This window comes from Vigna unguiculata, chromosome 2, assembly GCF_037176805.1.
Source record: "Vigna unguiculata cultivar grain cowpea cultivar isolate G323 ecotype 2 chromosome 2, ASM3717680v1, whole genome shotgun sequence".
In the NCBI taxonomy this organism is placed as follows: Eukaryota; Viridiplantae; Streptophyta; class Magnoliopsida; order Fabales; family Fabaceae; genus Vigna; species Vigna unguiculata.
The window spans coordinates 19419651-19442720 of record NC_140793.1 but is presented as its reverse complement, the minus strand read 5'-3'; the positions used below and the strand labels follow the sequence as shown (position 1 = coordinate 19442720).

At 37.3% G+C, this 23070-nt stretch overlaps 1 protein-coding gene, 1 non-coding gene and 1 pseudogene across 2 annotated transcripts; 1 reads left to right on the top strand and 2 right to left on the bottom strand.

The window, feature by feature from the left end:
- Positions 1–7672: 7672 nt before the first annotated feature.
- LOC114174347 (putative pectinesterase 63) lies at positions 7673–9399 on the bottom strand. The gene is made up of 4 exons (XM_028059184.2): positions 8860–9399; positions 8580–8786; positions 8246–8487; positions 7673–8126 (listed from the first exon to the last, which is right to left on the bottom strand). The coding sequence occupies exons 1-4, from the start codon at positions 9349–9351 to the stop codon at positions 7967–7969; spliced, it is 1101 nt and encodes a 366-aa protein (XP_027914985.1). The 5' UTR covers positions 9352–9399; the 3' UTR covers positions 7673–7966.
- Positions 9400–16886: 7487 nt separating this feature from the next.
- LOC146888393 (uncharacterized) lies at positions 16887–22548 on the bottom strand (annotated as a pseudogene).
- Positions 21847–21955, top strand: LOC114174771 (small nucleolar RNA R71). The gene has a single exon (XR_003602733.1). It is a non-coding gene; the product is annotated as a small nucleolar RNA R71 (small nucleolar RNA).
- Positions 22549–23070: the final 522 nt, after the last annotated feature.

Here is a 23070-nt window from a genome sequence, read left to right as displayed (position 1 = left end):
AATGATTCATGAAACCATTACCTCATTCTCTTTTGGCTTGTTGTTTCTATTAATTAAATATTAAGCATTGGTTCTTGTGGTGAATAGGAGTTACATGAAAATGGAGTGAGCTAGTGGTCTTAACATGAGAAGCAAATTTTTCGTGAAGAGTTAAGTGAGTTGCATAAGGGGAAGTGGTTTGGAGGCTTGTACCAAGGCTCGCGTTGTTTTTTATTTTTTATTTTATTGGTTTTATCATTATTAGGGCTATCAGGTATAAGTATCGATGAGTAGAGGTAGCTTCTGGTCCTAGTTTTGGGAACTTATGTATGAACTTCACTCCTACATGGGAGTGAGTGTGAAAGGTAAGTCGTTGTAGGGTTCTCCTTCATACCTAGAGAACTAAGGATGACTTTTTCGCCTGTGCAAGTTAGTGGAAAGGATCCTCTTCGCTTGTGTGAGGTAGTGAAAGAGGATGAGTTTGAGTGTTGTACTCTCTCGCCTGTGCGAGGCAGTTGACAGAGGAAAAATGTTTCGCTCTAAGTTCCAGCTAGTTATTGAGTATAGTGCTCGGTGTGTGATTCACCGAAGTTGTTACTCGTAAGTCCTTAAGGAGTAGGGGAGACATGTCTAGTGTTGCGAAGACGAGACGACTCGAACCATAAGGTTTTAGAAGAACAGATCATGTGGTAGGGAACATGTGACAAGAAAGTAGAGTAAGGTAGTGATTATCATGCTGAAGTATTTTTACTTGGTTGGATGTGATGTCTAGTATTACTTGCAATGTCTTTGGAGGTTTGTAGTTTGAGAAATATGTCACGCATTATTGTAGAGTTTTTGGTTTTGTGAGGATAAATTTTGCTTTGGAACTTTGGGGTAAGAATTATGGTTGTGGGTTCTGCTTCTTTGGAATGCATTTGCAGGATTTAGTATGATCATATATGTGTAGTAAGGGAGCTAATCATTATTTATTTATTTTTTTGTTTTTGGTTAACTGCATAGAAATATTTTGAAGTGGGAATATGGAATTGTAAGGTAGGCTATATTTTTCTTTTATAAAATGTTTGAAGTTGGGATGATAAGATGAATTTTCTAGATGATTATAATATTATTTTTGGATGTCTCTTCTATTTTATGGATGAGTTTATGGTGAGATGATGATATCATGTTGTTGACGTAATAATTATGTTGGAAAAATTGGATTCTCTTGTAAGGTGAAATAATAATTTTTCTTTTTTTCTTAGGTGTAATCTTTGGGTGGTAGAATAGGTGATCTAAGAATTTATATTGGTACGGGAAATATTATTGTCGTGGTTAGAAAATATTTTTTTAATGTTAAGTTGATATGATAAGGTATTATGATTGTTGGGATATATGAAAATTTTTGTTATTAATATGTATTTTGATGGCATTTGATAAATATTTTTGTGTGGACAGCAAAACATTTGTTATGAGAAATTGTTGGTTGCAGAGATTGCTTATGATAGGTAAGTTTATTGATTTTGGTTCATGTTCATTTGCAGTTGTGGTAGGGATTCTTGGCATGTGAAATGGTTTGGTATTTTATGATTGAATTTGTTGTTGTGAATATGATGTTGAAGTGAATTGGTGGTAAAATTATGTGCCTAACTTATAAGTGCATAATTATATTTGGTTCATTGTGGTTGTATGAATTGGTAAATGAAATGGATTCTCATAAGAGCATCGTTTACTTGAGGGCAAGTTTAAATTCATTATGTGCATTTTTCAATTCGTAGTTATTTAATTAGTTGATTGAATCTTTGTTGCGGTGATGTGAAATACACCTAGAATGGAAGATTGATAGGCATGGTTCAAAGTTTTATGGGTGGTTAAGTGTGGATTAGTGTGGTACAGTGCTATAGGATGTATTTCCAAGTTGGATGTTTAAAGATTCATAAAATTGCGCAATTTCACATCAGTTTCATACGTTGGGAGAGTGTGTTTTTTTTTTGTCTGCACAACTTTAGTAAAATTAAGTTTCTCGATTAGTTAACCATTAGATTGAGCTAAAATTTTGACAATTGATTTCCAATATGTTTTTCTTCAGTTTGACCAGTGGGATCATCGATTAGAGGTGAAAAGTAGCATAGTTGGTTAGAAACTTCTCATGGGTTATTGGTCAAGGGCTCAATTCTTAGTGTGTGCATTTGGAGCAATTATATTTTTACAAATGTAAGACCCGAGAAAAACATAAAGTAATTCGAGTGAGGTTATAAAGTGACTTATATTTTAATGAGAACTTTTGTTGGTGTAGTGATCAGGGGGCAATAAAGAGAAACACATGAAAAAATTAATTGATTGATTTAAGCTGTTATTTTATTCATTTTAATTAGTTATTTAATTATGGAATGTAACTATATGTGTTTATAATTTTGTGGTGTGCATATTATTATGAGAAAGCATGTGGCTTAATGGTTGGAGGTATGTGTTGGTGTGCAACAATGAAGGGGTTTGAACCCGGCTGACCTAAATAAGGGTGCACTTAATAGGTTGGTTTTATATTTTCTTTTCTTCTCTCCAACTATTGTTACCACTAAAAAGAAGAAAACGACTAAGATGGTTGGCCTAAATATGGATTCACTTAATAGGTTGATTTTTTTTTCTTCTCTCCAACCGTTGTTACCACTAAAAAGAAGCAAACGACTAATATTCTTTTTATTCCGCTTTTATTTTTTTCTAGATGCAAGTAACCACAAAAGCAAAGAAAATAAGTGGCTTTGATTCTAAGGTTTGGAAGGGAGAGTGAGGGATAAGAGGGTAAGGCAATAATGAGGTTAAAGGGCTAACAAGAGAGGGGGACTTGAATGGTGGAGCGTGGAGGTTGAGGTTGGGAACAAAATGTGTCGAGAAGAATTATCAAGTAGGGGAAGTTGACCTTGTTTTTTGATTTTATTTTATGCTTGCCATAGATGCTTGAATGTCATATGTTTCCTTGTTTTGTGTGTTGTTATTCAAAGTTTTATGTGAGCTAAATGGGTTTTGGGAAATTAATCACGTCCTAGTTCCCAAGCAAATGTAATAACGGTTTTGTTTAAAAACTGTGCAACTGGTTTCCGCTATATCATGACCACACCATTTAGGTAACTAAATGAAAATTAGTGATAGAAAACTGTTGACAAAAAGAAGAAGATGGACATCTTCCTCCATTAAGGAGTTTTGATGATGATGATGACTTATGAAGAAGTATGGAGGACTTGATGATGATGCATGGAAAAATATTGAAGACTTAAAAGAATGCTTCGATTCAAGAGATACATTGAAGACTTAGGAGTTTAGTTATTTAGGTCATGTAATATGTGTGTGTTATTTGAAATAGTTAAATTAGTATGTCAAGAGTCAAAAGGCAAAACTCAAGTAGTAGAGCACCAAGAGAATTTTATTTATTTGCAAAACTCACTGGAATAATCGATTATTCTTAGTGATAATCGATTATCTCAATTAAAACTGATTTTTGAGAAAAGCCTCTAGAATAATCGATTATCACTACTGATAATCGATTATCACCTGTTGATAATAGGTTATCCTGACTGATAATAGATTATCACAGCGAGAAAAATATTTTCATAAAAGTTTATCTGATAATCGATTATCAGTTATGATAATCGATTATCTATGGTAGTTGCGACTTAACTTTTCATATTCTTAACCTAATTTCTAAATAGGCTTCTATAAATAGAGTGATAGGCTTTCATTATCAAAATACAGAAGTTAGAGAAGTCTGAGTACTTGAGAACTCTCTGTGGGAAGACTTTAAAAAAGCTAGTGGGGGTAGAGCAATAACTTTCATCAAGTGGGATCTTGAGTGATTGAGTGCTACTACTGTTGCTAGGAGAAGTCGATCATCCTTTGTGTGATTCAAAGGAGGTGTTCATTCCTTGTGTGTTTCAAGGAAGGTGTCTTCATCCCTTGTAGATTTCAAGGGAGGTGTCTTCATCTCTTGTGTGATTCAAGAGAGGTGTTTTCTAAACCCTAATCTTTCTTATCATTGATTGTAAGTTTGGTTTATTTTAGTGATTGAATTAATCTCATTTTTGAGAGATTAACAACTAGACGTAGGGTCTTTTGATCCAAACTCGTATAAATACTTTGTGCAATTTTCTCTTCTCTACTCTCTTTATTTTATTATGTTTATTAAAATAAAGGAAAGAATTTTAATTGATCTTTGATATTAAAAGGGAAAATTTTGAAAGCATAATTTTTATTAAGAACCCATTCACCCTCCCTCCTGGTTTTTGCCCAAACGCCAAACATTCCGCTCCGCGATACCAACAAAAACTAACTCAAACTGGATGGTGAATGCTCAACATCCCAAGCTTGGAAATGTTTGCTTTGTAATTGGTGCGATGGAGGACCTTGGTAAAAATGTCAGCAAGTTGATTGTCTGAACGAATTGGAAGAAGATGAAACAAGTTATGTTGAATCCTTTTGCAAACCACATGACAATCAATGTCAATGTGCTTGGTAGGTTCGTGGAAGGTGCGGTTGTGAGCGATGTGTCTTGCTGATTGACTATCATAGCACAACAAGGAGATTGGTTTGAACTTGTAAGTCCTGGAGGATATAGCTAATCCACTAGATCTCACATGTAGTGGTTGCAAGATCCATATATTCAGCTTCTAAAGAGGACCTAGAGATGGTGCTATGCTTCTTAGTTTTCCAAGAGACCAACGAACCACCTAGAAATATGCAAAACCAGTAACGCTTCTTTCGGTTTTTGGGCATGTAGCCTAGTTAGAGTCATTGAATCCCTTAATCTGGATATCAGTTACAACAAGGAAGAAAATACCATGACCTGGATCAACCTTAATGTATCTGAGGATATGTTAAGCAACTTGGTGATGGTGTATGGTTGGTCCATGCACAAATTGGCTAAGTAAATGTATAGTAAAACTAATATCAGGCCCAGAATGAGTGAGATAGAGAAGCTTCCCTATTAAACGTTGATAAGATTCTGTTTTGCAAGTAGGTTTACTAGTGTCAAAAATGACTTTAGTGTCACCCATAAGAGGGGCCAGACATGGTTTGCTGTTAAGCATTCAAGTTTTGATTAAGATGTCCAAAGCACACTTCCGCTGACATAAGTGAATTCCTTTCCTTGTTCTAGCCACCTCAAAGCCAATGAAAAATTTTAATTTGCCAAGGTCCTTAATTCTAAAAGCTTGATGGAATAAATTCTTACTTTTGTTGATGACTTCCATGGAATTCCCAGTTAAAATCACGTCATCTACATAAATTGGTAAAGTAGTAAAAGTATCACTAGATTTCTAAACAAAAATAGAATGGTTAGATTTTGACTGAAAAAATCCAAGTATTATAAAAGAAGAAGATAGTTTGGTAAACCATTGTCGGCTTGCTTGCTTAAGACCATATAAGGATTTGGTTAAACGACAAACTTGCCCCTGTTTAGATATATTCAACCTAGGTGGGGTGTCATATAAACTTCTTTGTTTAGCTCTCCATGAAGGAAAGCATTATCAACATCAAGTTGATGTAGGTGCCAGTTTTTGGCAAATGCAAGGGCTAGAAGAATTCTTAAAGTGCTTAGTTTAGCAATAGGCGAAAAAGTGTCAAAACTCCTTCAAGGTGAGAATACCCCTTAGTAACTAACCTAGCCTTACACCTCTCTTAGTCCCATCAATAATGTATTTAATTTTAAAAACCCATTTACACCCTATAGGTTTCTTACCACTTAGCATATGAGTTAAGACCTAGGTGATAACGTTGTCGTTGACGCGATCAAATTAATACTACTTATCTATAACAACTTCAGTCTTGTTAAGATAGTAGTCAATAAAATAAAAAGGGTAAAGTAACCTAAAGTCGTCTCCCAACGAACACAAAATTTCTTTTTAACAAATTAGTTCTTATAAAATCTATACAAAAGAGTTAGTCAAAGAAAATAATAAAAATATAAGAGGATTAAGATAAACAAGAAAGAAATAGAAAAGATAAAAGGAGATAAAAACAATAGTAAAGAAAATAGATTGATTCCATTGTTTTTTCAAAATAGATTCATCATCGGTTATCTAAAGATTATTGCTCAATTAATTATTGTTGTAGATTTGCAAATTAATCAATGTAAAGTCTCAAATAATTTGTTGGCGTTCTCACTTTTAACCAAAGTACAGTCTCAATTAAAAGTGAGAACTTTTAGATTATCCATAGTAAATTCAACCAAAGTACAGTCTCAATCAAATTTTACTATGCATAATCATGTCTATTCTTTAATCTCCTCACCAAATAAAAAGCTTAATTAATCAAAGTAAAGTCTCGATTAATTTTAATTAGAGTAAATACCTTTAATCAAAGTAAAGTCTCAATTATTGGTAAAAACTCATTCAATCATATGAAAGTTTCTAAATAAAATCAAAGTAAAGTCTCAATTAAATTTAAAAACCCTTGAACTCATATGATCAACATGCATATAGATTTAAAATCATTACTTTTTACGTGTTTCAAGGATAAAAGACATAGATGAATTAAAACCTCAACAATAATTATTTTAATATGCTTTCCTTCATTTATTTTAATTATTTTATTATTTTTCCATTTAATATTATTTTTCTTACTATTATTTTTCTTTTAAACATTTTATATGTCGAGATGAAATTGGGTGTTGACACTGGGGAAGAGAATGAGTACCCTAGAGAGGAGGACTACCGAATCATAGCAATCAAGAGTGTATAATTGAATCTAGGAGTGTTTGGAGTTGAAGTCTTTATAAATTATATATTTGGCTCTATAAGAACAATAACCAAATTTTGGTGTGTGCAAAAATAAGTTGAGAGGATATATTTTTCTCAACTGATTCCACCAAAATTAATAACAAAATCTTAAGGAAAAAAGATAAAAAATGCCTTTAGAGTAAATAGAAACTTTATTTAAAAATCTAATCGAATACAAATATTTCCTAATTCGTCAACAATTGTGAAATGAGCTCATATTTAAAGGAGGAGAGATATCAGGCAAGAACTTATAGAAAGAAGGTGGAGTGAGAAAAAGAAAAAAAAAATAAAAATAAAAGAGACACCGAGAGAGAAAACAATGAAGGAAAGTCTCACACCCAATTTTTGTATTTTCAACATGATTTTATCTATTTTAAATGTTTTATTAAATAATTGTCTAAAATAACGAAGGAAAATCTCAAACCAAATCTTTATATTTTCATCTTAAGTAAATGTACGTAACTGTATGTCTATTGATTTTAATCTTAATTCTTTTATATAATTATAATTGATAAATAATACTTATTTAAGTTTTACTTAAAGAAATATATTAATGGAAATACATTCTAGAGTGACTTTGCGTCTTTAGTTATTGTTGTTTTTAATTTTATTTATTTTGAATTTCTACTCAATAATTTATTTTTAAGCATATAGGTAAAATACTTTTATCCACATATTATTTAAAAGTTACTTCAGATATAACTTATTCTTGTAAATCCTATTCAAAACTTATTTTAGTACCTGAATTTGATAACTGAATTTCAAGCACCTTATTTAGGTAGTTAAATTCAGTAGCTTAGTAACGTATTTCTTATAATGTTGATGCAATAATTTTACAATATTGAGAAGGATTTATTGTACGTGCAACTTACTTTGTTGATGTTCACCATCTTCAATTTCAATTTGATTATGTATTTAATTAATTACAAATATAATCACAATAGGGCTTCAAATTAAAATATAATTCATATTATAATCGTAATTACAAGGGCATAATAACTAATTTAAAAGTATTATGCAATAAGAACGAGAAGGTTTCTTGAGTGATGAATTTTCTGAAGGGTGTTAAGACTATGCATGCACTAGGTGGCTATGGACTAATCATAATATACAATGATCTCACCTATAATTTGAAAATACTAAGCTAGACGAAATAAATTATAGGACACCACAATCGGAGAAGGTGACCAATATTCCAGCAATTCATGATGCACTAGAATGTGTTGAGTAGTAGTAATTAATCATACTTTGGGAGGAGGAAGTAACCATTTTGAGCCTTCTATCATACCAAGACCAAGGTAATGCTTAACCTCTGCGTATTTAAGTTTCCTTGTCAAATGAGAACGCCCTGTGGCATCTGCACCAGGTCCTGTGTTCATATACTCTCCAAAATAAAGAGTTCTGCAGTTGATCAAGTATGAAAACGAAATATTGTTTAGAAGTTTATAATTAAAACAAAGAAATAGGAAGTATTATGCATCACAAAACCATTGTCATGAAAAATTAAATTAGAAAGTTACTTGTCATATTCCTTGTGATTATTGTTACTCCACCCTGCCTTGTTGAAAATGTTGCCCATGTTACAGTAAGAAAAGATCACTGTGGAATAACCAAACCATGCTCTTCCCAAGTAAGCACCTGTTCCAGTTCCAGTAAGTTCACAATGGACAAATGAGAAGCCATTGTCCTCTTTCTTACTTTTTCTTGCTTGTGCGGTTATAAAAGTAAGCCCTGAATCACCTAGCGTTCTTATTTCACAATTCTGCATCAGAAAATAAAACCTCAATATTTATTGAAACTATATTTTGAGCACCATATATTAAATGTAAATGGAGTTTAGGAATTTTTATATACCACATATAATGACTTTCCACTTCCAAAAATGTAATCAACAGTTCCTTGAATGTAGCAGTCTTTGAAAAAATGTCTATTTGCATCATCCAATAATGTGTCTTGGTAACTATAAATCTGGCAATTATAAAATGTGGCTTTGTCTCCAGAAATTCGTAATGCAACTGCTTGACCTTTTACCGTGTTTAGACCAGGTCTTGGTGCGGAGTTCTAAAACATCAAATTCGTAAACCACATAAGAAATTTTTTAACAGAAATGTTGAGGCATTCATAGTATACTAACCCGGATTATTATGTTTGCCCCCACAAAATAGTCTGATAAAACAGACAATGTCCCACTTTCAACAGTGCCATATTGTTTTGCCGTGCCTCCATAGGTCAATGTTGGCATTTGCCCTGGGGTCCCATAGAAGGTGATGAAAGGTTTGTTATTTGGAACAACGATTTTCTCTTTGTAAGTTCCAGGTCCAATATGCAAAATTACACGCTTCTTGTTCCCGTTAGGTATGCTTTTAAGGGCATCGGTGATGGTCTTGAATTGCCCTTTGCCATCTTGCCTTACCTTAATCACCGTCTGACCTTGTTCAGCAGCTACTAATTGACTGTCTAGAGTACCCTTTCTGTTATTTAAAGGCTTTACATTATTTGAAAACCATTGTCCTAATTGAGTCTTATCAGAAGGCATTGGTGTATCGGCAGACAACACAACCTGGGTTGTCAGAAAAACTACCATCAGAGTCAGCTGAATGCTAAATCTTGTAGGTTTTGAGGCCATATTTGAAGTTATTTTCTTTTTTATGTTTTTTTTTTTTTTTTGTTTTGATGAATACACAATTGCAACTCAATTTATAAGAGGTACAGAACATTAGGGACTCTAAGTTTGAAACATTGCATATATCTAGGAGAGTTATTTTCATTCAATGGCCCTTCTCGTTTGAAGCTAAAATTAACTCGGAAGTTAAAAGTTGAGGCAACTGAATTGTTACAGTAGATCATACACGTATATAAATTGAAACAGAAAATATTTTCTCCACACATAAAATAGCACAATATTTTTGTGCAATAACAATAGGTCATAAAGAAATTAGGAAATATTAGAAGGTAGATTTTTATACATCATTAGGTAATGGAAACTTAATATATTTTGCTATTCCTTATGATTCTTTTTTTTTATTAAAAATGCTAGAAGGATCATAGTTAGCTATAGCTCCTGTAAAATCCCAGAAAATGGTATTTTAGAAGTGATAGTGGTTTAAAAATAGTGAGACTCGATTATTTTAATATTAAAAAGGTTTTAGTATAAATAGAATTGTTATAAACGAGTTTCATTATTTTAAAACACATCATCTCTCTAGAAACCACTTTTCTAGAGCTCTCTGACTTCTCTCTAAAAGTTCTGTCTTTCCGGTCGTCTGATTGAAGAACCGAGACCGTAGGATTGATCCTCTCGGCAAGCTCTTCAATTTGGACCGATCAGTTTCTCCGTTCGTGTAAGTTAAGTTTCCGCTGTCTTTTTGGTCTTTTCTGTTTTCTATGGCATGTAAACCCTCTTTCGCTTGCATGTGCTGTTTTATTTATCAATATGAGTCTCTGCTGATCAGTGATCATAATGATATGTCCTGATCGTTCTTGTGATGTTTCTATATGTAGATAGAGCATCTTGTGGAGTTAGAGACGTTTGACGTTTATAGAGTTGTTTAAGCAGGAAACCAGGTAAGGGAAGCTAATGTCTATTATGTCTCACAAACCTGTTAAGAATGTTATTATATGATTATTCTGTAATTGACTGATATATGCTTGTTTGTAGTTGTAGATATATCAATATTATGTGGTTTAAGAAAATTCTTTAAAAGTCATTAGCTTACCCTTCTTCTGTGTTTTTGTCTTGTGTTGTATGTTTTCCTTTTGCGATGATCACCTATTCGGTGGGAGCAGTGGTGGATGCTGTTTCAGAGGCACCTCTGGAGGTTGAGGAGTCATCTTTTAGGTCGGAAGGAGGTCTCAATGAGAAGTTGTTGTAAGTTGTTAGCTTGTGTTTAGGATTAGAAAGGTTTGGTATGTATAACTGATATATTTATATAGTCTGATCATTTGTAAGACTGTATTAATATACTTTATACATTTGTTTATTTGTTTTGAATACTAAGGTGGAATATCCTATTTTATTAGTTTTAAGCTGCTAAAATTGGGATGTCACATTTTGGTATCAGAGCAGTTCGTCCTTAGGATGACTTGAGGGTTGTGGGTTCGTCATGTCTTGTAGGTTTAAGTACTCGGGTTTAGTAGAATTCGTTTGTGAAACTAGAAGTATTAACAACAGAAAACATCTTGATATAGTAGTGAGGGTGCACACTCATGACTAGATCAGAGGTAGTTTTCCTTTCTTAATTCTAATGGTTTGGGGATATAAGAGTGATAGACCAAAGGTTTTGGCTGTTAGTAGACGTTAGAGTTTTGTTTTTTATGTTATGGTTTGTCTTCATTGCACTTCTGTGCCTTGTGTTTAGTGTCTATAGTGATAAAGAGATGCAGATTCAAGGTCAACTTGACCTACTAACCTTTATGAAGGTTGGAAGGGATCTCTGAAACAACTTCTTGCCTCAAAGATATGAAGTTGTTGTATGATGCTTATCGATGAGTGAGGGAAAGCTATGTTTTTGGTGTGTAGACTAAGATGTTGGAGTTGAGCAACAACGTGTGGAATGAAAGAGGTTTAAGACAAGTTCTTGGGATCAGATACCACAAGCTTTACAAAAGGAGTTAAGTCTAGAGGTTAGCATAGGGGAAGATATCAGTGTGTGCCAGTGAAACAATGTTTGAGAAAATTAACTTGGTTTTACCTTCGGGTAGTGTTCAGGTTCAGAGATATGTAAATATAAGAGGTTCGAGGAGAAATGTCATTTGATATAGTCATATGACCATATCCATTGATTTTCTTGGATTGGTAAAAGAGAAGCAGATGGAAGATCCTAGGTCGCAGGATAATGAGGTTGTATGGCACAGAGAGAGCTAAGAAAAGCAGGAGACACCGAATGTGTGTAAAGACGACAAATCTCTTGTGGGAGGTTAAGATGGAGTAGAGTTTGAGGATCAATCAGGTAGGCTAATGTTTCCTAAGTAGATGGAGAAACAAATTGTGGATGATATTGAGGTGGCATAAAAGTTTTATGCTAGGTTAAAAAAAATCAGAAAAAGATGATTAGATCTTTTCAGTTGGTAGCAGCGTCAAAGTCGAGTATAGTAGGGATGTTGCAAAGAAAGTAGTTCACATGAGAAGAAAAAAAAAATTGACCTTGGTATGAGGAAGAGGAATTCAAGTATTGAAAGATGAAGCGCATTGTTGAGTTTAATCTTGTGAGAATGGCATAAACTAGTAAAGAAAGAGCACAGTCAAGGAGAAGAAAAGTCAGGAGTGGTCGAGATGGTGTTCATTGTAGTTGTTGCTGGAACAGTGAGCGCAAATGATTAGATTCAAGGATACAAGGTATAAAGGTGGTGGCTGGACTAAAGGTTTGAGTTTCGCTTAGGCTAGGATATTTTTTACTGTCGTTGATATGGTAAATGAGTCATGGTTAACTACAAGAGGGGAGTTAGATTTTAAGTTAGTGGTTTTGTTACAGTTGCAGACAAGTGAAGTTTTCTTGGGTGTGTGGTTTGTCTCGTGGTGATCAAAGGATTCAAACTGAAAGTCAACGTAAATTGTTTCCTTAGCAAAGTTTGGAGTATAATCTCCAGGGTAATTGGGTTTCTTTCCAAGCTCATTCTTGAGGATTGTGATGTCAAAGGAAGTCATGTTCCTTATTTCAAGAAGGTGAGTAAGTGGATGTGCATCAAGTATGGTATAATGTTGAAAAGAGAAAACAAAGTGTTACATTTATGAGTGTTTATCTAGAAAAGGCCATTGAAGAACAGACATGAGAGATCTTTGTGTTGGAGAAACTTTTTTGGGTATGTTCTGAAGCAGATACTAGATCTAACCTTGAAGTAGTGAGGTTGTTATTGCATTGGAGTTTGAAGCAGAATCAATGTCAACAGTTCCTTACTTGAGGGTTTGTTCTAAAAGCGTGGAGTAGAGACGATAGGTGGAGTAGTTAGTGGTTCAGTTGTAGTGTGTCACCTTAAGGATTACAACATAACAATTTGGAAAGAGAAGTGGTGGTACGTTAAGATATACAAGCGTAAGTGTGTTTAAAAGAGGTGAATCTTCTATGATGGATGATTAGAAGGAGCGGAAACATGCGGAAGGAAAGGAAGTTCTAAGAGTGACTCCAAGCAAGGTTTTTTCAAGTAGGTTGTTGTTGTTATCAAGGTTTTGTGGCAAGTTTCTCATGTATGAAGAGTTTCGTCAAGATGTTGAAGAAGAGCAGAATTGGCGTTTCAAAGTTGATCATTCTTGGTACAAGTAAGTCTTTGAGGTCTTTAGTGACTAAACAACTAGATGTGAGAATGCTTGTTGATCAGAGTCGCGCAGTGGAATGATGATAGGGCATGCTTATCAATAGTGGGAGTACATGACTAAACCACTTTTCTAGAGCTCTCTGACTTTTCTCTAAAAGTTCTGTCTTTCCGGTCGTCTGATTGAAGAACCGAGACCGTAGCCCAAACAAAACGTGATGTCCAACCCAGGCAGACTATGCAGCGCAATCATCTCTTCCTGGTTGACCTCGAGTGCCTCTCGCATCTGCTCACATTAACAAGTTGATGATCATCAAAAAAGAAGAATGACCACATACAAGACAATCAAACAAGCAAACAGGGTAAGCTAGAGTAGATACCATACATCAAGTAATCACATGATATTACACGATCCAAGCAGTACATATATCATCCAATCATGTTATGACTTCTCAAGCAATACACTAGACTCTGACTGGACTCATCCGGATATGTATAATCTAGTCAGATTCAGTGGATGCTTGCACTTGTGGTGGATACCTCTGCTCACCCCTGAGCTGTTCACCCCTGAGCTAAGTGTTACAATTGTTATAATGTTTCAATCCTCCACACACAAGGTTAGCCCTTAATGAGTTTCAGGCCTCCTACTACTCTCACCACAAGAGTCAGTTCGTTCTAAGTGAGACTAACTGACTCCTTAGAGTGTTAGAATGCAACCTTACCTTGAATCCTTACCAAATTATACGGATGGGGCACCACCATGAACACCCACTAACAGGAGTCATGGAATTACGTCCCGATCACTGAAGCACGATCCTAAAATCTCACCTAGAGATTTCAAGGAATTACGCACTGACACATAACAAATATATTCAAACAATCAAATAACAATAATCAAGCATTCAAACCTCATGTCAACCATTGTAACCACTTCCCATTCGTATTCCATGTTGAATCCATACCATCTCATTCTTCCCAATTCACACATATAGAATTTCATCTCATATAAGATCACATGCATCATACGACTCATGCATAATCATTCTCCTCATGCTTTTAATATAACAAATCAGCTCAAAATAGTTGCCAATCATCAAAGAATAGAGAAAACAACAAACATTCCAGTACCCTCGCCCAGCTCCTCGCTCAGGCCCAAAGCTCTCGCTTAGGCGAGAGGGACTCTCGCTCAGGCGAGCTCCCTTTGCCCAGGCGAGAGCTCGACAATTTGGAATAGGGGCCAATCGCACTAGCTCGCTTAGGCGAGTGATAGAGGCCGTACCCCACCAAATTAAAACATATTAAATGCAGTACATGAAAGTGAACCAAGTCGTCTCCCAACGACCAATATTTTCATTCAAAGCGAATTTTCCAGATGAACACAACAATAAAACACAGAGGGGGAGGTTGGCAGACAGATTCGGAATGCTAATCAATAGATTAATTTAAATGCTACAGTGACTAAAACCGTATTGACATCCCTGATTCAAACGCAATTTCACTTATCATAGGCCACCAAATTAACACCAACCCTGCCTTGTCTCAATCCACTAGATAATAATTCACTAAGCGAAAATTACAATCTAGCTTCATTGTGCAATTAAGCAATGCACACATCCTTAAATTCGTGACAGCCAAGCTACATACATTAAGCATGAACGTATCTTAAACAAAACACATGCAAGTACTCTGTAAATTAAGCATTGACAGATTCACCACATGCATTCCACGAATTCAGAACAAAAACATGGCAGATTTCATAAAACAAGCACAACCTCAAAGCTTCATTGCATTTTTCATCAAGGAGTCAATACACGAATTTAGCTAGACATGGAAATGAGTAATTAAACACTTCAAAACTGAAATCACAAAAATCAGAACCAAGAACCCTAACTTATCAAATCTGAAAACGCAATTTAAGAGCAAAAATTGAGATTTCAAAGCTAAAATGGAATGCAAAACAGTGATATCATATATAAATGCGAAAACCCCATGAATGGGTATTGTTCCAAGTCAATAAAACCCAAAAAACGAACTGCCCAAGCAAGAAAACGAATTTCAACGTAAAACCCTCAATGGGTGCTGTCAAATATGCATAAAAGCGGTAAAAATGAGCCAAAAACGTGAAAAACTGCAAGGGGGGCGTCCATGGAAGCTTGGAGAACGAAAATGGAGGTTTTGAAGAGAGGTTGAAGATGATGGGGCGGCTGCCTCCTTCTCATGCAGACCTAATTCGTGGTCATATCACCCATGCCACTCAGAATTACAAAACTGCCATTATGAGCCGCAGAGTTACAAAAATGCCATTCTAGGCCTCAAATGTTGACCCATTGACTTTGCTGACGTGGAAATGACATGGAAATGATGTGGCAATGATGTGGAAAGTTTCTTCAACTAAATATTAATGTCCAAGCTCCAAAATTGCTTCACCCAAATACCTAAAAAATAATTAAAAACAAAAATTAGGCCAAATAATGTGAAATTAGTCCAAATTCGGAACAGTGGCCCAATAAAGCCCAACAGATGAAAACACTCTAATGATGAACAATTAAGCACTAATCAACTGTCTAATGGGTACACAAAGGCTAGTGAAATGGAAGAAAATAATGACTCATCAAAATCGACCACACTTACCCTTTTGCACTCCTGGGCAAAATTAAAGAGTAAAGCAAAGCAAGGACATCACAAACATAACAAGAGAGACAAAAAGACACAAGACAAACAGACACATGACAAACGGACTCGACACAGACAAATGGAAACACATCTAACACAGAAGGATTCAAAGCTGCAAGGTATCCGTGAACATCATCCAAGCAGTTCAAAACATGTCAAGTACTCAGTTCAGCTTAAGGAGAGAATTGAAAGCAACATAACCTCACGAAATATGCACTGTATCACTCAAATCTCTAGGCTACTGTTTACTCTCAAAGCACCCTTGAAAAACAAACATCAAACAGACTTGGCAAGCCTCTAGAACGAACAACCAAACCAGAAACACATGCAGGTCAAGATCAGAAGGACTTTTCAAGGTTGTAATGGGGCTGAGGACAAGGTGTGGAACATATGGATAAGTAGCTAAGCAACCAAGGAAATAGAGGAGCAGTGGGGAATAAGTCTCAATCAATCATGAAAGTAATCCCAAAAACTAACACTTCCAACTTCGGTTCTCACACAATGCTCAAATCCAAACTCCTTTTTATTTCTTTTCTTTATTCTCTTCTTTTTTTTTCTATACAGAGAACATGCAGAGAAACAACAATTTTGAAATCCCACTTTGGTGTACAAATGAGCAATTCCAAGAACCAACAACAAGTGCGCGCACAACCACACTTGTTGTGCGCGACCACACTTAATTGAGCACCCATTCCCAAAACAATTCCAAAGCTCCAAAATTTCCTAAGGTAGGAATAATCATGGTTTTTCAGGCTAAGGGCTTGTAATGAGCTGTAAAACAATGAAAGGGTATGCAGGCTCAAAAAGGGGTATCAACGGAAACAGTTCAAGGTAGGCTCATCTGGTTGTAGGCTCACAGAACAAAATTGCCTAAATCATATCCCAACATGCATGTGAATCAGAAAGGCATTTAGAAAGAGTCAAGCCAAGGCCACTGTGCAAGCATTCAAGAGGCATATATCACACAATCAAAGAACAGAGAGTGGCTCAAATTCTTACACAGGGTAAACTAATTCCAAAAGCAAGTTGACATGCAAAGACAAAGCAAGGATAACAGTTCACAGAATAACCAACAACTCATCCTCCAAAAGTGAAGTGAATGTCCCAAACAGAAAACAAAAACATCACACTAATTAACACAAATTAACAATAATGAAACAAACAAACAGAAACAACAACAGATAGACAGACCTGGACAAGTGCAATAAAAGTAAAGAAGAAGGGGAAAGAAAACTCCCTAAATCATGGTGAAACAGCAGTGGGGTCAAGCAGGGAAGTTTCCTCCACAACAGTATCCACCAAGGCAGGATTGTTGAGGAATGGCTTAAGACGATGCCCATTCACTTTGAAGCTCTTATCTGTGGACTGGCTTTTGATTTCAACTGCACCATAAGGATAAACATTAGTGACAACAAAAGGACCAATCCACTTTGATCTCAACTTACCCCCCATGAGTCCAAGTCTGGAGTTATACAGTAAAACTTGCTGACCAACAACAAATTCCTTTCTAGCAATGGAGCTATCATGGAATCTCTTGGTCTTCTCCTTGTAGAACATAGAGTTCTGATATGCCTCCAAACGGATCTCATCCAACTCGTTCAACTGCAACTTCCTTTCCTCCCCAGCTTGATCAAGAGAGAAGTTGCATGACTTGACAGCCCAGTAGGCTCGATGCTCTATCTCCACTGGAAGGTGGCATGGCTTACCAAAGACAACCCGATAAGGAGACATCCCTATAGGTGCCTTGTAAGCAGTCCTGTGAGCCCATAGAGCGTCCTCAAGTCTATTGCTCCAATCCTTCCTGTTGGGCTGCACAATCTTCTCCAAGATCCTCTTGATTTCTCTGTTTGAGATCTCAGCTTGCCCATTAGTTTGAGGGTGATATGGTGTAGAAAGTTTGTGCACAACCCCATACTTTTGAAGCAAAACCCCCAAGGATCTGTTGCAAAAATGGGTGCCTTGGTCACTAATAATAGCTCGAGGAACTCCAAACCTGCAAAATATGTGAGACCTAACAAAATCCACAACAACTCGAGCATCATTAGTTCTAGTGGCTTTGGCTTCCACCCATTTTGAAACATAATCAACAGCAAGCAAGATGTAAGTGAAACCAAAAGAGACAAGGAAAGGGCCCATGAAATCTATACCCCAAACGTCAAACACCTCACAAAATAGCATGGGTTGTTGAGGCATCTATTGTCTCCAAGAAATGGCTCCTATTGCTCGTTGGCATTCCTCACATGTGCTACAAATCCTCCATGCATCTTTGAAGATGGTGGGCCAATAAAATCCGCAATCTAGCACCTTACGAGCTGTCCTTTGTGTGCCAAGGTGACCACCAGGTGCAGATGAATGACAAAATTTGAGGACCGAGTCAATCTCATGGTCCGGAATGCATCTTCTGGTAACCTGATCACTGCACATTTTCCACAGATAGGGTTCATCCCAAATGTAATACCTAGCATCGCTCTTGAGTTTATCACATTGAGCTCTGGATGCTAGGGGAGGAAAAACAGAAGCAGCAAGATAATTAACAATGTTAGCAAACCAAGGTGAGGAAGAAGTAGAGAGTGTCAACAAACTTTCATCGGGAAAGTCATCCCGGATCGGTGTAGCATCATCAGTAGACCTCTCAATCCTGCTTAGGTGGTCTACAACCAGGTTTTGTGCTCCGCTCCTATCACGGATCTCAAAATCATTGGAGCCAGAGCATCCATCTTATCAGCCGAGGTTCTGATTCTGCCTTCTTCAACAGGTACTTAAGAGCTGCATGGTCAGTAAACACAACAACAGGAGAACCAAGCAGATAAGATCGAAACTTTTCAAGTGCAAAAACTACCGCAAGGAGCTCTTTTTCTGTTGTGGTGTAATTTGATTGGGCAGCATCTAATGTCCTGGAGGCGTAGTAGATTACCCTCGGCTGCTTATCAATCCTTTGAGCTAGAACAGCCCCTAATGCATAGTTGGATGCATCACACATAAGCTCAAATGGGGTTGTCCAGTCGGGCGCCTGAATGATTGGAGTTGTGGTCAGGGCCTTCTTGAGGCAATCAAAAGCCTCTTTGCATCCTTCATCAAAGATGAAATCAACATCCTTTTGCAATAGGTTGGACAGTGGGAGGGCCTTCTTACTGAAGTCTTGAATGAAGCGCCTGTAAAACCCTGCATGGCCAAGAAAAGAACGAACCTCTCGCACAGAAGAGGGGTAAGGTAACTGTGAAATAATTGAGATCTTGGCAGGGTCAACTTCAATGCCTTTTTTTGAAATTATGTGCCCCAATACTATGCCTTGTTCTACCATGAAATGACATTTCTCAAAATTGAGAACAAGGTTAGATTGGATGCACCTGTTTAAAACTCTGTCTAAACTATCCAAACATGCATCAAATGAGGACCCATATACAGTAAAGTCGTCCATAAACACCTCTATGCATTTTTCAAGAAAATCACTAAAAATGCTTAGCATGCACCGCTAGAATGTGCCAGGGGCATTGCATAGGCCAAACGGCATTCTCCTATAGGCAAAAGTGCCAAAGGGGCAGGTGAATGTGGTTTTCTCTTGGTCCTCAGGTGCAATGTGAATTTGAAAATAACCAGAAAACCCATCAAGAAAGCAATAGTGGGACTTACCTGCCAAGCGCTCAAGCATCTGATCAATAAAAGGCAGGGGGAAATGGTCTTTTCTGGTTTCTTGGTTTAGCCTTCTGTAGTCAATGCAAACCCTCCAACTGTTTTGCACTCTTGTTGGAATTAGCTTCTCTTTTTCGTTCTTGACTACAGTGAGGCCAGTCTTCTTTGGAACAACATGGATGGGGCTAACCCACTGACTATCAGAAATGGGGTAGATGATCCCAGCTTGTAGAAGCTTGGTCACCTCCTTCTTTACAACATCCGAGATGGCAGGGTTGAGTCGCCTCTGTGGCTGTCTCACTGGCTTTGCTCTATCTTCCAACAATATCCTATGCATACATGTTGATGGGCTAATACCAGGGATGTCAGCCAATGTCTATCCAATTGCCTTCTTATGCTTCTTAAGAACTTGCAACAACCTCTGCTCTTGTTCAGCAGTGAGAGAGGTGGAAATGATGACAGGCAGTTTGTTCTCCTCCTCTAAGTAGACGTACTTGAGGTTGTCTGGCAGTGGTTTCAACTCTAGAGTACTGGATGCTGGCTGAATATCAGGAACCAGAAGGGAGGGAGAAATGGGTTCCACAGCCTGTACCTGAGCATAACAATCAGATGCATATGTACTTCCTGCAACATGGTTAGTGCAACCTGATTGTATAACATCAAAGTGAATAGGTACAACATCCAGAGAGTCAAACTCTGTACATTCAACATTATCCACATCATATTCAGCATCATCAGAATCAGAATCAGAATTAGAATCAAGAACATCAATGCATGCAAATTCAGATAACTCAGACACGGATGAATGTTTTAATGTATGCAAAGAGTGGAAATCAGAAATCAATCCATCAACAGCATCATCAATAATATCCACGTGAAAAACAGAATGATCCTCAGAAGGATGTTTCATGGCATCCAGAATGTTGAATCGCACAACAATATCATCAAACTCCATGGACAAAGTACCTGCATGGACATCAATTTTGGTTCGTGCAGTTTTCAAAAATGGTCTGCCTAAAATGATTGGTGCAGAACCATGTGAAAATCCCTCTTCCATGGCAAGAATGTAAAAATCAGCAGGGAAAATCAATTCACCAACACGAACCAAAACATCATCAACCAAACCTGCGGGGTGGGCAACACTTCTATTTGCCAACTAAATCACCACACCCGTAGGTTGCAGGGGTCCAAGAGAAAGAGATTTAAAAATAGATAGAGGCATTACATTTATTGAAGCACCAAGATTAAGCATTGCATTTTCAAATTTATTGTTACCTATGATGCAAGGTACACAAAATGTACCTGGGTCCTTGCACTTCTCAGGAATCTGAGGAACAGATTTACCTATCAATGCTGACACATTTCTGCCCATGCTGATCTTTTCGTTTCCCTTCAGCCTCCTTTTGTGCGTGCATAGCTCCTTCAAGAACTTTGCATATCTAGGAATCTGTTTAATGGCATCCAACAGAGGTATGTTGACCTCCACCTTCCTGAAAGTTTCCAAGATCTCCCTGTCAACCTCTTCCATCTTTTTGCTTGGAATGGCTCTTGGAGGGAAAGGAAGAGGTATGGAAGGTGCAGCAGTAGAGGTGGAAGGTGTAGAAGTCGATGTGGAAGGACCAGCTGCATGAGCATGACGCTTTCTCTGAAGTGTGGCAGGGTCGGCTTCCTTTGGAGGTGTAGGCTCGAAAGTGGGAACTTCAATGTTCTTCCCAGATCTCAAAGTAATGGCACTCACATTCCTAGGATTTTCCACCGTCTGTGATGGAAGCTTGTCAGAATTCTGAGCCTGTGCCTGGTTTAGCTGAGTGGCCATTTGCCCCATTTGATTTGTCAAACTTTGGATTGAGGCCCTAGTCTCCTGCTGAAATTGCATATTTTGAAGGGTCATCATCCTGACTAACTCCTCCAACGAAGTAGAAGAAGAAGGTGCAGGTGCTGCAGCAGGAGCTGGTGTGGGTACAGGTGGAACATGAGCAGCTTGTGGTGCAGGTGCAACTCTTTGTTGTGGAGGTGGTTGCACATTTTGAAATTGTTGGGGCTGCTGGTTACCCTGGTTTCCCCATCTCAAATTAGGGTGATTCCTCCATCCTGGATTATATCTGTTGGTTGACAAATCATGGTGGTTTTGTTGTTGCTGTTGGGGCCTATTGTTGTTGAAAATATTTGCTGCATAGGCCTGAGGGGTATCCACCGGTGTAGAAGAAGAAGGCTGTTGTTGCAATGTTGGGCAAGAGTCTGTAAAATGATCAACAGATGTACAAAGGCCACAAACTCTTGCAGCTGGAGCTCTCTGATTGGAAGCAAGTTGATTGACCAGTGTAGTAAGAGCATCAATCTTACTTTCCAACTTCTTTGTGTACCCGGCTGCTCCTACATCATGAACACCTCTAACAACTGTGGCATCACTCCTTGTGCCAAATTGTTGAGAATTTGAAGCCATGTTCTCTATCAGTTGTCTGGCTGCAGCTGGGGTTATGTTACCAAGGGCACCACCACTTGCGGCATCAATCATATTTCGATCCATGTGGTGTAAGCCTTCATAAAAATACTGCAGGAGGAGATGTTCAGAAATCTGATGGTGTGGACAGCTTGAACAGAGATTCTTGAACCTCTCCCAGTACTCATAAAGGGTCTCCCCAGATTGCTGCTTGATGCCAGAAATCTCCTTCCGTATGGCTGTTGTCCTTGAAGCAGGAAAGAACTTGGCAAGGAACAATCTCTTCAGGTCATCCCAGCTTGTGATGGACCTAGGTGCTAGGTAGTACAGCCAGTCTTTCGCATTACCCTCCAAAGAATGAGGGAAAGCCTTCAAGTATACATGGTCCTCTTGTACATCTGCAGGCTTCATGGTGGAACAGACGACATGAAACTGCTTCAAGTGTTTGCACGGGTCCTCACCTGCAAGACCATGAAACTTTGGCAACAAGTGTATTAAACCAGTTTTCAGCACATATGGAACCTCCTCCTCAGGGTATTGTATGCATAGACTATCATAAGTGAACTCTGGTGCAGTGAGCTCACTTATGGTTCTCTCATGAGGTGGAGGAGGTTGAGCCATGTTATCAGTATGAAAATGCTCAGAATATACAGTATGCTCAGAATGCAAAGAATGAGGAGTGTCAGGAATGTGATGAGAATCAGAAGAATCAGGAAATGTCACTGAATATTCGGCATGCAAAGATGGATTCCTAGGATGCCTACTTCCTCTGTGGAATGTCCTATCAATTTCAGGGTCAAATGGTTGTAATTCACTTGGGTTTCCCCTAGTCATGCACCAAAAAGCACTAATTGTAGTGATATTGGCATTACAAAGGGTATAACTACAAGTATACTCAAACGACCTTCAAATGACTTGAAAATTGGTAGGATATTCCTTTGAGTGGTCAAACAGAAGCACAAAAAAAATCAGATCAAAACTCAAAGCACAAGTATTTTTTTCAATTTTTCAAAAGTAAAAAAAATGAAGAAAAATCACAAAAAACATTGCTGAAATGTAGAAAATGGCATTTTCTGGAGAATCTGAGTTTGCAAACCGGCGAAGCGGGTTATAACAAGGTAGGAAATCAAATTCTACCCCAAATCCATATAAAATAATAGTGATTCTGATAACCAGAGCAAAAGTTATGGTCCTCTGAAGTTTCACTAAAAATCAGTCCAAAAATTTTTTGAATCTCTTAACTCAGACCATACCAACTGCTCTAGCTATTTTTCCTATCAAGTTCAACGTCTTAGAAGTGGGGGAAAAAATTTCAAGTCAAAACAAGCTCCGTAGCTACCAAAACAAAAATCTAGA